We start from the raw sequence: 13,605 nt of genomic DNA on the forward strand, positions 1-13,605 counted from the left end.
AGACTAATACAATCTGCCTAAACTAATAACACACACAATTGTACTTTTCATGTCTTTACTGAACACATTGTTTAATCGTTCACAGTCCAGGCTGGAAAAAGTATGTGAACCCTTGTACTTAACTGATACAATCCCCTTTGGCAGCAATAACCTCCACCAAACGTATCCTGTAGCTACTGATTATACTTGCACAACAGCAAGGAGGAATTATAGACCATTCCTCCACACAAAACTATTTCAATATTCTGGGATACCTTGCATGAACAGCCCTCTTCAGGTCATGCCACAGCATCTCAATTCGGTTAAGGTTTGGACTCTGACTCAGCCATTCCAAATGACAAAGTTTCTTCTTTTTAAACCATCCTGTTGTTGATTTTCACTTTGTGTTTTGGATTATTGTCTTGTTGCATTATCCAACTTGTACTAAGCTTCAGGTGTCGGACCGCTATACTGACATTTTCCTGTAAAATATCTTGATACAATTTTGAATTTATTGTTCCCTCAACGATTGTAAAGCTGTCCAGACCCTGAGGCAGCAAAGCAGCCCCAAACTCTGATGCTCCTTCCACCATGCCTCACAGTTGGCTTGAGATTTTGGTGTTGATGTGCAGTGCCCTTTCTGTTCCAAACACAGTAGTCGCATTTCTGCCAAAAAGTTCAACCTTAGTCGCATCTGTCCACAAAGTATTGTCCAAGAAGCTTTGTGGAACATCCAGGTGGTATTTTGCAAACTTGAGAATTGCAGCAATGTTCTTTTTTTGGAGAGCATTGTCCTTCCATGAAGATCATTCTTGTTTAGTATTTTTCTTATAGTGGACTCATGAACAGATACTTTTTAGCAAGTTCTAGAGATTTCTGCATGTCTTTTGCTGTTACCTTTGGGTTCTTTTTCACCTCTTTCAGCACTGCACGTTGTGCTCTTGGTGTAATCTTTGCAGGACGCACACTCCTAGGGAGAGTAGCAAGAGTACTGAATTTCCTTCATTTGTAGACAGTTTTTCTTACTGTGGACTGATGAACACTCAGGTCTTTAGAAATGCTTTTGTAGCTTTTCCAGCTTTTCCAGCTTCATGCACAGACTTTATACTTTATTGTCGCCGAACAATTGGTACTAGAACGTACAATCATCACAGTGATATTTGATTCTGCGCTTCCCACTCCCTGGATTACAAATATTAAATATTAAAAATAGTAAAAATTAGTAAATATTAACAATTTAAATTATAAATCATAAATAGAAAAATGGGAAGTAAGGTAGTGCAAAAAACCAAGAGGCAGGTCCGGATATTTGGAGGGTACGGCCCAGATCTGGGTCAGGATCCGTTCAGCAGTCTTATCACAGTTGGAAAGAATCTACAATTCTTCCTCTAAGGTCCCTTGAAAGTTGTTTTGATCGAGGCATGGTGCACGTAAACAGATCTTTCTTGAGAAGAGCAGGTTCTGTCAGTAACCCATATCTCTAATCGCATCTCATCGATTGGAACACCCAACTCCAAATAGCTTTTGTCGAAGGCATTACCCCAGAGGTTCACATACTTTTTAGAACCTAGACTATGGTTGTTTAAATGACATACTCAGTATTGATGAGAAATACAATTGTTTGTGTGTTATTATCTTAGGCAGATTGTGTTTGTCTATTATTGTGACTTAGATGATCAGACCACATCCAGTGAGTAATTAATGCAGAAAAACAGGTAATTGCAAAGGGTTCACAAACTTTTTTTGCAACTGTAGCTATAGGAAGGATGTAGAAATTTTGTGGAAAGTTCAGAGGAAGTTCACTGGGATGTTTTCTGGAGTAGAGAAGCTATAAAGAGGGACTGGACCAACTTGGGTTGTTTTCTCTGGCGTGTCAAAGACTGAGGGGTGACTGGCTAGAAGTGTATAAAAAAGACAGACAGAGTACAAAGTCTTGGTCCTGTTGAGTACTGGACATGTGGCTTTAAGGCAATAGAGAGCAAAGCTTTTTTTTGTCCCCTGGAGTCTCCTTAGGTGCCTGGAACATGCTGCCAGGAGAAGCGGTGGAGGGAGATATAATAGTAATGTTTGAGAGGCATGAATAGGCAGTGAGTGGGTGGATGTAGCCCGAATGCAGGCAGGTGGGATTAGGTTGAATTGGCATCATGTTCAGCAGAGACAGTGTGGGTGTTCCTGTTTTACTGCTTTATGCATTTTCTATTGCATGACGGTCTAGTTTGGTCAGTTGTCCATAGTTTAATAATCACAGATGGCTCCCGAAAGCTATTTCCAATTCATAATTCTGTGATCAAATACTGAGATGATCGGGGGGCGTCACGTGATGACGTGGGATTGAGACGTGTAATTCCAGCTCTCCCGTAAAAAAATCAGCGAAGTACCTTTTAAACAAAGTAAAGTTAATAAATACTTTCCGAAAACTACTTATAAACTTCGTAAGACTACTCTACAATATGCCTCGTAAACCGCAACAGAAGAAGTCTGTTGTTGTGAAGTCGCCGCGAGATGGGAAGAAAAAAGGGCCTACTGCAACGATGGAGCCTCGGATTCAGGTTGGATCTCTTTCAGAGGAGACGCATTTTATCTTTGGCGTAGAAGAACGGGGAGCAATGGCGGCGGTAGCGGTCTCTCGGAAGAAGATGCCGGAATTGCGCATGCGCAAATCGACACAACTTAAACTACAAGAACCGACGGCCACTGCAACTGAAAGTGACTCAGAGTCAGAATTGGATTCCGCAGAGAATACAGATGAAAAAGAGGAGGAAGAACTGGAAGAGACTGGAAGTAAAGGAGACGATGGAGACATAAGAGAGGCTTTATTGCAATTAACGGCTGAATTAAGAAAATTAAGAACAGAGCTTAGAGACATGAAGTTGTGCTATGATAAAGCTATGAAAAGACAGGATAAAGTGGATAAGAAACTTCAGAAGATGGAAAGAACAATGGAGCATATTAACGATAGAGTGGGAAAAACAGAAAATAATGTGCTTGTCTGGAACATGGAAAGAAATTGACTCTTGGAGAAAGTGGACGTGTTGGAAAATTTTAGTAGACGTAATAATATTAAAATTGTTGGTCTTAAAGAAGGTATAGAGGGAGATAATCCAATATAATTTTTTCAAAAATGGATCCCGAAAACCTTGCAAATGAAAGAGGAAGACCGATCAATTGAAATTGAGCGGGTACATAGAGCTCTAAGACCAAAACCACAAGATGACCAATATCCACGATCAATTTTTAAAAAATTCTTAAGATTTCAAGACAAAGAAAGGATTCTACAGGCGGCTGTCCAAGCTGCCAAGAAGAGAAAAGGGCCACTGGTGATAGAAGGGAAGAAAATTTTTTTCTACCCTGATATAAGTTATGAACTTTTGAAGAGAAGGAAGAAATTTAATCCAGTGATAAAGCCCTATGGGATCACGGTTATCAATTTATATTGCGTTATCCTGCAACCTTGAAGATTTTTTTGGCTGGTGGAGAAAAAAGATTTTTTGACTATTACCGGAAAGCGGAGGAATTTGTGCAAGATTCTTTGAATATTCACCAGATACAAGAACAAACCTAGGGGAGCGAGATGGATTGAAGATGAAGACTGGATCAAGGATTAGGCCTGTTGGATCTTTAGGCGGATGAATATATAAATATATTATTAATTATATGAGGGAGGGGAAGAAAGGTTAAAATTTGAGGAATATTAGCTGGGAATAATGATATTAATTTTTCTTATATATATACAATTTTTTGTTACGGGGGAGCTGGAAGAAACACTGACCAATCGCTATGTTATTCATGTGTGCAAACGTGGCAATAGCCACAACCCGCACAATGGAGGGGGGTAGTGTTGTGTACCTTTTCAGTCACAACATTAGTGGGGGGGGTATTTTGTTTTTTTTTTCTTTTTTTTGTATCTTATCTATCTTTTTTTTCTTTTTGCCTGGATGATTGGGAGGGAAACACATAGCAACATGGTGAAGTTCAAAGAGATTCCCCAGGGAACTATGAGAGTTGAGAAGCTAAGTAATGTTTTAGATTTTAAGAGATAAATATGAAACATTTTTGAATATTTGGAGCCCTTATTTACAGCTCCAATGATAAAGATCTTGGTTCCTTGGGGAAAGTAACAAATATATATTAAATTTATTTTTAATCCCGTGGAGCATGTGCAAACCTTCCAATATTCAGGCGGTTCCTTTTTTTTTCTTTTCTTTTTAGGTAGGAGTATATATCGGGAGGGGGAGGAGAGAGGGTAGAAAAGAAAAAAAAAATACTGAGATGATCCTTCCAATTTAGTTGTTATCCATATCTTTGAGTATTCTCAGAACTTTGCAGACCATTAACTGTCTTTGTGCATAGCTTTTTCAAACTGAAAGCACCTTTGTTCTGGGGTTGAAATACAGAAGGGAGACGCTAAGATCTGGAGCAACACGATATACTAAATGGGAATTCAGCACGTCATGCAAGTAGGGGAAAATGCAAAGTCGATGTTTCAGGCTGAGACCCTTGAACGTTGTGGTATTCAAATGAAGGGTTTCTGTCTGGCCATTTTCCCGGGTAGAAGCTGTCTTGCTTTTGTTCTGGGATGGTTGCCTTTACAAATCACCTTTTATACTGTTCTATTTCTCTTCTGGCAATAATGTGGTGCTTACGCTGTAAGGTTAGTTTCTTTCCCATCACGCTGCTGGTCAAGTGGCTACAGTCAGTCTTACATCTGGTATAACTTCTCCATTGTGATATGCTTAAAGATTACACTAAAAGAATTGGCATCTGTGGGAAAGCCATCAGATACTCATTCTTCAGTATCTGAAGAAGTCTTGGCTAATGCAGTTTAACTTCAATAAAATTTTTGGGAAAGGAAAGTTATCCAAAAGTTTCTTTTGATAGAAGGTACTTAAAGATTTAAGTAAAAAGACGAAACATGAAAATATATTCAGATAGCTGTCAAAAAGATGATCGAGAACAAATTACCCTGTTTAACTTGCAATAAACATAATTAAGTTACCTTAAACATAATTAGCTCTGAATATTAGCAAGAATTAATGGATTTTTCAGCAGCACCATAGTTGACCACAAATAGATAGCAACAACAATCTAATCTGAGTTGTTGGTTATAAAATTTATACATCAAGTAAAGTTATCTCCGTCCATTAATAAAACTGTGGTTGGGCATTCATTCAGTGTGGTTCTTTTTGCCATGTGTTCTGTGATTAGCACTTTTTTTTTAACATACTCATCCCATACTTCTCTGCACAATAGATTTAAATTTGTTTATCTTACTGTTCAGGTCTTAAGGACTTGATTGTTTCCGGTTGCTCCTGGGCAGCGATATCAGCACTTTGCAGCTCTAGTTGCCCCTTGCTCAGAACCGTAGATCTCAGATGGGTGGAAGGATTAAAAGATGCTCAAATGAGAGATATGCTTTCACCTCCAACTGACAACAGACCAGGTAGGAAATCTGTCCATCTCCATTGTGTTTCAAAATGTTACATTTATCTGCCAAGTATTTTGTATTACTTAATTGGGTGTCATTAATTACACATTATACACATGACATACTTCATCTTGAGTGAAAACTCTAAATACATCTAATTTAAAACGTTTTTAATTGGAGGTGGCTTTATCTTGGATTTTTAAATTATTTAGAAATAGTTTCTTCAAATGGTTTCATTTCAATTGGTTTTGTCAGAGAATGTATACAGTATACAACCTAAAATATTTAGTCTTCACAGACATCCACGAAAAACAGAGGAACCCCAAAAGAAAGAATGACAGAAAAACAGAGGAATCCCAAAGCCCCCTCTCCCCCCACGCAAGCAGCAGCATCAACCTCCCCCTCCCCCCCAAACTATTTCAGCAAAAAAGCATCAGCAATTGCAAAGCACCCAAAGAGACCATGATCTGCAGTCAACAAAAACTATTGTTTACCCGACAGTTCGACAGGCCACAGGCTCCCTCCTAACAAGGGACAGAGAGATGTCACCCATTTCACAGCGAAAGGGGAGACTAACAGTTGCTTTTTATTCCGAGTTTCTCATGCAAATTGTTCCTCTTTGACCATATGCAAAGTCATCTGTGCTGCAAAGTAGGCAGCCAAGCATTAGAACAACCACTGAGCACTGTCACCTTGTGTAAAAGAAGCAATACAATAATTAATGCTTTAATATATTCATACAAGTAATACCAAGTTCTTTAAATGATAAAAATATTGATCTAGTTTGTCTCATTTGTGTGGTTCAAATAACATTTATTCAGTCCAAATAGAAATATCTCTCATGAAAATTAAGGATTTTTTTAAAAACAGAGAATGTCAGATTTAATATTTTATTGGTGCTGTCAGAGTTAACACAATCAGTTCATCTCCATGAAAACATGTTTTGTAATGTGTTCCATAAACTTTTCCTGAATAATTGGTCAGAGGCAAGTCTAAATTTAAACTTGATTTTGTACTTGGGGGTCTTGTTTGCTGTTGTCAATCACTGAAAGCTCAAACGTAAATTGGTTATAACTTGTAGATCATTGTACTTCCATCTTAACTTTGAATAGCAAACCTTCCTTTTGAGTTCTGTGTTGTTCGTAAATAAGGTAACTGCAACATAAAGCATTGATGCTTTGTTGAGCACTGACATTGGTGTTAAATTGTCTCTCTACATAATGGTATACCTTTTCATTATGTTATTATTTTGGAATGAAAGATCTAAAACGAATGTTGAAGTCGGCAAATAAATCAGTTATCTTGATTGAGATTGTGTAATACAATCTCAAGATACTGCACTAGTCTTTTAATAATTAACAGTGCATTTTTAATAGTGTTAAGTAAAATTAGCAAAATCCGGTCTTAAATGTTGTTCTTTCTTTAAAGGCCAGATTGACAATCGTAGCAAATTACGTAATGTGACGGATCTTCACTTGGCTGGCCTGGATATTACAGATGCAACACTCCGCCTTATTATTAGGCACATGCCGATGCTTTCCAGACTAGATCTTAGTTACTGTAACCATCTGACAGACCAGTCAATTAACCTATTAACAGCAGTTGGCACAACAACAAGAGATTCTTTAACAGAAATCAATCTATCGGGTAAGTGCATTCGATATGACATTTAATAGTGAAATAGATGCATGTATGTCATGAGTGATTGCATATCACAATTTGGAATTTGTGAGCGATTAAGTTCAATGACACTAAACTGCTTTTATATTACTAAATTAAAACAAAGCACGGGGAAATTTTTAAACCAAAATTTAGGAAGGCTTTCTCTGTTTAACAAGATAACAAATATCGCAAATGAGAAAATCTGCAGATGCTGGAAATCCAGGCAACACACACAAAACGCTGGTGGAACTCAGCAGCCCAGGTAGCATCTGTGGAAAAGAGTACAATTGTAATAAACCTACTCCTCAGCTTTTTTTCTCCAGTCCTGCCGAAGGGCCTCAGCCCAAAACGTCGACTGTACTCTTTTCCATAGACGCTGCCTGTCCTGTTGAGTTCCTCCAGCATTTTGTGTGTGCTGCTAAGAAATATGACCATTTTTGCTTTGCCTTTGCCAAGTTTATCTCAGAATTTTACCAGTGTTCACCTTGTTTCATGTAATATTTTATTATTTTGTCCTTAGTTCTGTTAATTTCTTGGGACACTTTGAAAAAAAATATGTATACCTTAAACATTACTTGTTATTTTATAATATTCAAGTTTGAATACTTAACCTGTATATCATGCCCCATTCAGAAACGTTATTTGTTGCATGCTCCACAAAATTGAATGTGAATATTAGTTGAAATGTCAATCTTTGCCATACTAAATTGCATAATATCTTTTTCAGTTTGCAATAAAATCACTGACCAGTGCCTAACCTATTTCAAACGCTGTGGCAACATCTGCCGAATAGATCTTCGTTATTGTAAGCAGGTAACGAAGGAAGGCTGCGAACAGTTCATAGCAGAGATGTCTGTTAGCGTTCAGTTCAATTTGTCAGAGGAGAAACTGTTACAAAAGCATAGTTAACTAAACAAAGAGAAACTGGACACCAAAACAAAAAGAACATTTAATTTCATCACATTTAATTATGACCAGCTCCTTGTTATTGCCACCAGACAAATGGACATGGATGAACTGTACGAAGGACAGAAATGTAAAGGTAGCATAAGCTACTTAACTGAACAAAAAATGTTTCTACACATGAAGAATCACTCAAATTTGAATTTATTTCATAAGTTTTAATAAATGTATAATAAAGACACTGTACAAGTGTTTTTACTTGGTACGTATAAACATGTGACAAGAAGAATATTGATAAAAAACTAAGACTTTTGTGCACGTTTTACAACTGAAGCATGTGCATTGTAAATTTTAATTTGTGTTCTTTTTAAAGATGCCATCTTGATAAAAAAAAAAGGGTTATCTTATAGATAGATCCAACCACACATTGGGATCACTTTGACCATGTTATAAATATTGTTCTGTTTTGTTACAATCTACACATCATACATTATGCAGAAGTATTTTTGTACAGAAATTACTTTATTGAGAGTAATGTGGAAATTTCAATGGTAACATTATTACTTATATACAATTGAAATGCAATTTATTTCAAATTTCCCTATTTGTTACTTGTGGTTTAATCTCTGTATAGTTCCACATGTTTCACGTGGAACAATCTTTGTGACATTTGTACGTGCCATCATTGCATGCCTTTAAGGCAATCATGTTAGCAGTAATAACACTGTAATGAGATGTTGGTTTTCCACCAAATGTTGTTGCCATTTTGTCATTGCTGAATTTGTATAAAAGTTTTGTCTTCAATGCTGAACTATTGGTAAATTCATGGGGAGCAGCATTTTAAACGCTGTACAATATACAAGCCTTTGACAATTTTCTTAACACTTTCTATTCCTATTTTATATCTGCAAGTTGGTAAGCATTGAGAGAAGATGGAAGTGAAGGGTCATGTAATAAGAAATTTATTTCTATAGTGGCTACTTAAAAGCTGAAATATTTTTGCTTTTGGATCTGCTTGATCAGCACAAGTTCAATAGAACAAGACTGGGTTCCACATTCTTGATTGAAAAGAGCAGGTTCATCCTCCCTTGAAAAATGTTTGAAGAAATTCAGCTCTTTGCACCCAGTTCTTCAGTTATGAGGTTGATGTTTGCAATTCCATGAAAACGTCAGTAAAGTTGGGAAATTCATACATTTTGTGATGAATTGTAGGTAACAATACAATGGAGATGGCAAAGAACAGATGAAACCAATATGAAACTGCAGTTATTCACTGCAGATTTCCTGATCAGAAAGGGATTTTGCTTACTCTTACTGTTAGATACTGTAATCTAGTGATACTAAATTGTTATTAACAAATGTTCCGTTAAGTGTAGTTTACCCACTGTAGTCAGGGAAGATATTAAGCAGTGGTGGTTTCAATATGACCACAACTTCTGTTACAAACTTTGAGCTTGATCTAATTTACTTAATGAAGTAACCAGTGAGGACAAGTATGTTTCCATGTTATGTCAATATTGCCACCATTGGCATATTGCATAATGTTCCTGTTCTTGTAAGAATGTTTAAAGTTAGATTGTCTAGTTCTAGTGAAGGCCAAGCATTCTGAATTGAGGATTCAATCGAATCTTTTGACCTTTGGAAGAAATTTATGATCACTTGGCAGATCATAAAATATAGCTTTCCCTTTTCAAATGTTCATTTTCTCAGTATAGCTGATATGGCATCTTAAAATTATGTAGCAAAAACAGTCACTGTACAAAACTTTATTGTGATTACTAAACATGAGTACCCAACAGTTCTATTTCAATTTACACCGTTTTAAATTGCGTAGAAGCCAATATTTCTGTGCATACAGTGCACTCAGCCATTAATGTCAAATAAGCACTTTATTTGACATTGCTTGCATATTGGTACCCCGAAGCAGGTTTTAAACAACAAATTTAATTCTGCTTTGGTGTTGGTGAAAGGATCTGCATAAACTGGTCCGATGGCAGAGAATGACACATTCATCTTCCTCCAGGTAGATGTTGCCTTTTGCCTGCCATCATCATTGTAGCCCACCCCTATCTTGCCACCCAAGCACTCTCCATTTACCTCAACTTCCGTCCTCTTAAATGCTATGGAGAATGAATGAGAGTTTAAGCCACATCAGATCCTTCACTGCTGGAGCACTCCTCTTTGGCAATGCAAGCAGAGCTGATGCAGCTCTATCTGTTGAAAGGGCTATAGGAAATACTTTACTGTGATATAGAATAACATCCCTGCATTAATTATTTTCCTTGGTGCCAAAATTCCCCAATGTCTAAAGGCTTTTATCTGCCAACCTGTGGGATACAGCTGAAGCAAACACATGCTTGGGCTACTTGTGCCTGGGGACTATTGAACCTGTCAACATCTTGAGAAAGCTGCACTTATTCCAGGCAGATTTTAGTATTATAAGTTATAATAGTGATTGCATAGGTAATCACTGCTTAGAGGAATAACAATGTAATTTACATGCAGATTTTTTATACATATAATGTAAATAAAATCTTATTAAATACATTTTAGCATTCAGCTTTGTATTGTTCAAACAATCCCCAAACCAAAAACAAAATGGAATAAAGAGGGACAAAGTTCCAAGTTGGAAGTATTGTAGAACAAGCCAATGAACAAAATTGAGCTGGATTTTCTCTGCATTGATTTTAATCCTATGATTCGTACCAAGTCTGGATGAGAAGAGCTTAAGATGCGAACTTTTCCTTGGTGCTCATTGTGAGTAACATTATTTAAAAAGTGTCTTGCCTCACATGGCATATGTGGGAAGTCATCAGTGAACATCACAACTGATATTCAATTCAGTTGCAAATAGAACAATCCATAGCTGTGTGCAGCAACACCAACATACTGTCCAGATACTGCCTTGGCACTTGTGGCACAGGTATTGCTTGTCCAAATCAGGCAATGAATATCCAACAAGTCAGTCACTCATCAACTCTTAAACTTCCATGACATCTACATTGCCATGTTTCCTACCATCAGTATCCGAGGAGTCCAGAAGGTCAACTAAAAAAGCTACACAAATTTTTGGCAACAAGTGAAATTTAAAGATTGGGATTCCCACAACAAGCAACTGATCTTTATCCAATTCCTTTACAACAACCACAGGTCACATCAGCAGTGTGATGGAACTCTCCCCATCTGGCTGGATGAATGCACCTCCAATAACAAGCTGAACAAACACATGATAATGTAATCATTAAACATCTATTTCCTCCACCCCAAGTTCATAATATTGCAGTTTTTACCAACTACAAATGTACTGCATTAATCAATCTGGCTATTCCATCATCACAAGGGACAAGAACAGCAAATGCACAGGAGTAACCACCAACTACAATTTCCACTTCAAAGTTGTACACAGGCTTGACTTGGCAATATAATTGCTAGTTCATTATTGGCACTGGGTCCAAATCCTAGAACTCAGTACCTGACTCTTCTGTTGGGAGTACCTTAGCAAGTCAAGGCAGTGATCCCTCCCACCATCACAAGGGAAAATTTAAGATGGACAATATCTGTTGGTCTTAACCAACTAGATACCAAAAATTAAAAAAGTCAAGGATCAAAGTTAGATCCTTGCCACTTCCTAAAATTAGGATGTGTTCAGTTCAGGGGTATTTACAAATGCAGTAAACCATCCTGATGCAGAGTCTCAATCCAAAATGCCAGTTCCTCCAGCAGTATGTTTTTGCAAGTTATTAAAGTATAATAAACTTCACAGCTTAGTGTTTCCTCCTAATTTAAGGTTGGATCGAAAGCAAGATTCTGTAGTTTTTTATTTGGAAATATGGACTAAAAACAAAATGCTGGAAAAGATCAGAAAATATTCTGTACATAGCAAAATAATGCTGGCATTTGAGGTCAGTGATCTGGTTCTGTCCTCATGTACTCTGACCCAAGTATTTAAGAACATAGAACAGTGCAGCAGAGTCCAGCCATTCAGCCCACACTGTGCCAACCTTTTAACGTACTGTAAGATCAACAGAACCCTCCCCTCCCCCATAGCCCTCCATTTAATTTAATTCATGTGCCTATCAAGTCTCCTAAATATCCCTGATGTATATACCTCTACCACTCTAGCAGCATGTTCCACACTCATACTGTTTTATATATTAAAAAAATACTTGTCATCCCCCCCATACACTCCTCCAATCTCCTTAAAATTATGCACCCTCGTATTAGCCATTTCTACCTTGGGGGAAATGTCTCAGGCTGTCCACTCTTATGCCTCTTATCATCTTGTACACCTCTCCTCCTCCAATCCAAAGAGAAAAGCCCTAGCTCATTCAACCTATCCTCATAAGACATGCTCTCAATCCAGGCAGCACCCTGGTAAATCTCTTCTGCACTGTCTCTAAAACTTCCACATCTTTCTTATAATGAAAGGAGGACACAATTATCCAAGTCTAACCAGAGTTGTTTTTTTCCTTAAAAAGAGCTGCAACATTACTTCACAGCTCTTGAACTCAATCACACCGAATAACAAAGGACAATGCTCCATATCCCTTAACTATACTATCAATTTGCAAAGCAACTTTGAGCGTAGAGATATGGACCCCAAGATCTTTGTTCTCCAAACTGCCAAGAATCCTACCATTAATTAATCTTGTACTCTGTCTTCAAGTTTGATCTTCCAAAAAGTATCACTTCATACTTCCATATTCAACTCCATCTGCCACTTCTCAGTCCAGCTCTACATCCTCTAAATGTCCAATGTAACCTACACAATCTTCTCCATTACATACACCACCAACTTTTGTGTCACCTGCAAACTTACAAACCCACTCTTCCATTTCCTCATCCTATATATATACATATATATACACACACACACACAGATACATATACACATACACACATACATATACACATACACATACATACACATATATACATACACACATATACATACACATACATATATACATATTCACACATATATATACACACACACACACACACATATACACACACATATACATATACACACACATATATACATATACACACATATATACATATACACACACATATATATATTATACATACACACACACACAGTATGTAAAAAGTTCAAAGAATGGGAGTCCCAGACCATAGCACACCACCACTGGTCACTGATTTTATGTAGAACACTCCATCGACCACCACTCTCTCTCTTCTGTGGTCGAGCTAATTCGGAATCTATGCAGCCAAGTTTCCTGCATCCATTGCCTCATGATTTTCTGAATGAGCCTACCCTGAGGAACTTTTTGGCCTTACCAAAATCCATATACACAACATCCGCTGCTCTACCTTCAATTTGTTTTGTCACTACCATAACCTGCCCCTCACAAAGCCACGCCTAATATCCCTAATCAGACGATGTTTCTCCAAATACTCATAAATCCTATCGTCAAGAATCTTCTCCAAGAGTTTGCCCACTACTGATGTAAGTCTCACTGGTCTATAATTCCCACAGTTATCCCTGTAACCTTTCTTGAACAAAGGAATTTCTAGAATTTTCTATTTTCATTCATGAGTTTAAAGTTGTGGAGTCCAAAACTGCTGGGCTTCTAGCAGCTCTACATAAAATCAGATACACAGAAGCAATG

The 13,605-nt window shown here is 37.4% G+C and overlaps 1 protein-coding gene across 6 annotated transcripts in view; it reads left to right on the plus strand.

The window, feature by feature from the left end:
• Positions 1 to 11,982, plus strand: part of kdm2bb (lysine (K)-specific demethylase 2Bb) — a 254,278-nt gene extending 242,296 nt beyond the window's left edge. For all 6 annotated transcript variants that reach the window (XM_063034449.1, XM_063034451.1, XM_063034450.1 and 3 more), the window contains exons 20-22: positions 5,258 to 5,419; positions 6,833 to 7,051; positions 7,794 to 11,982. In XM_063034449.1, the coding sequence (XP_062890519.1) occupies positions 5,258 to 5,419; positions 6,833 to 7,051; positions 7,794 to 7,975 (563 nt within the window). In that variant the 3' untranslated portion in view covers positions 7,976 to 11,982. The remainder of the gene's footprint in view (positions 1 to 5,257; positions 5,420 to 6,832; positions 7,052 to 7,793) is intronic.
• The last annotated feature ends 1,623 nt before the right edge of the window (positions 11,983 to 13,605 follow it).

This window comes from Mobula hypostoma, chromosome 27 (genome assembly GCF_963921235.1).
Source record: "Mobula hypostoma chromosome 27, sMobHyp1.1, whole genome shotgun sequence".
Lineage (NCBI taxonomy): Eukaryota > Metazoa > Chordata > Chondrichthyes > Myliobatiformes > Myliobatidae > Mobula > Mobula hypostoma.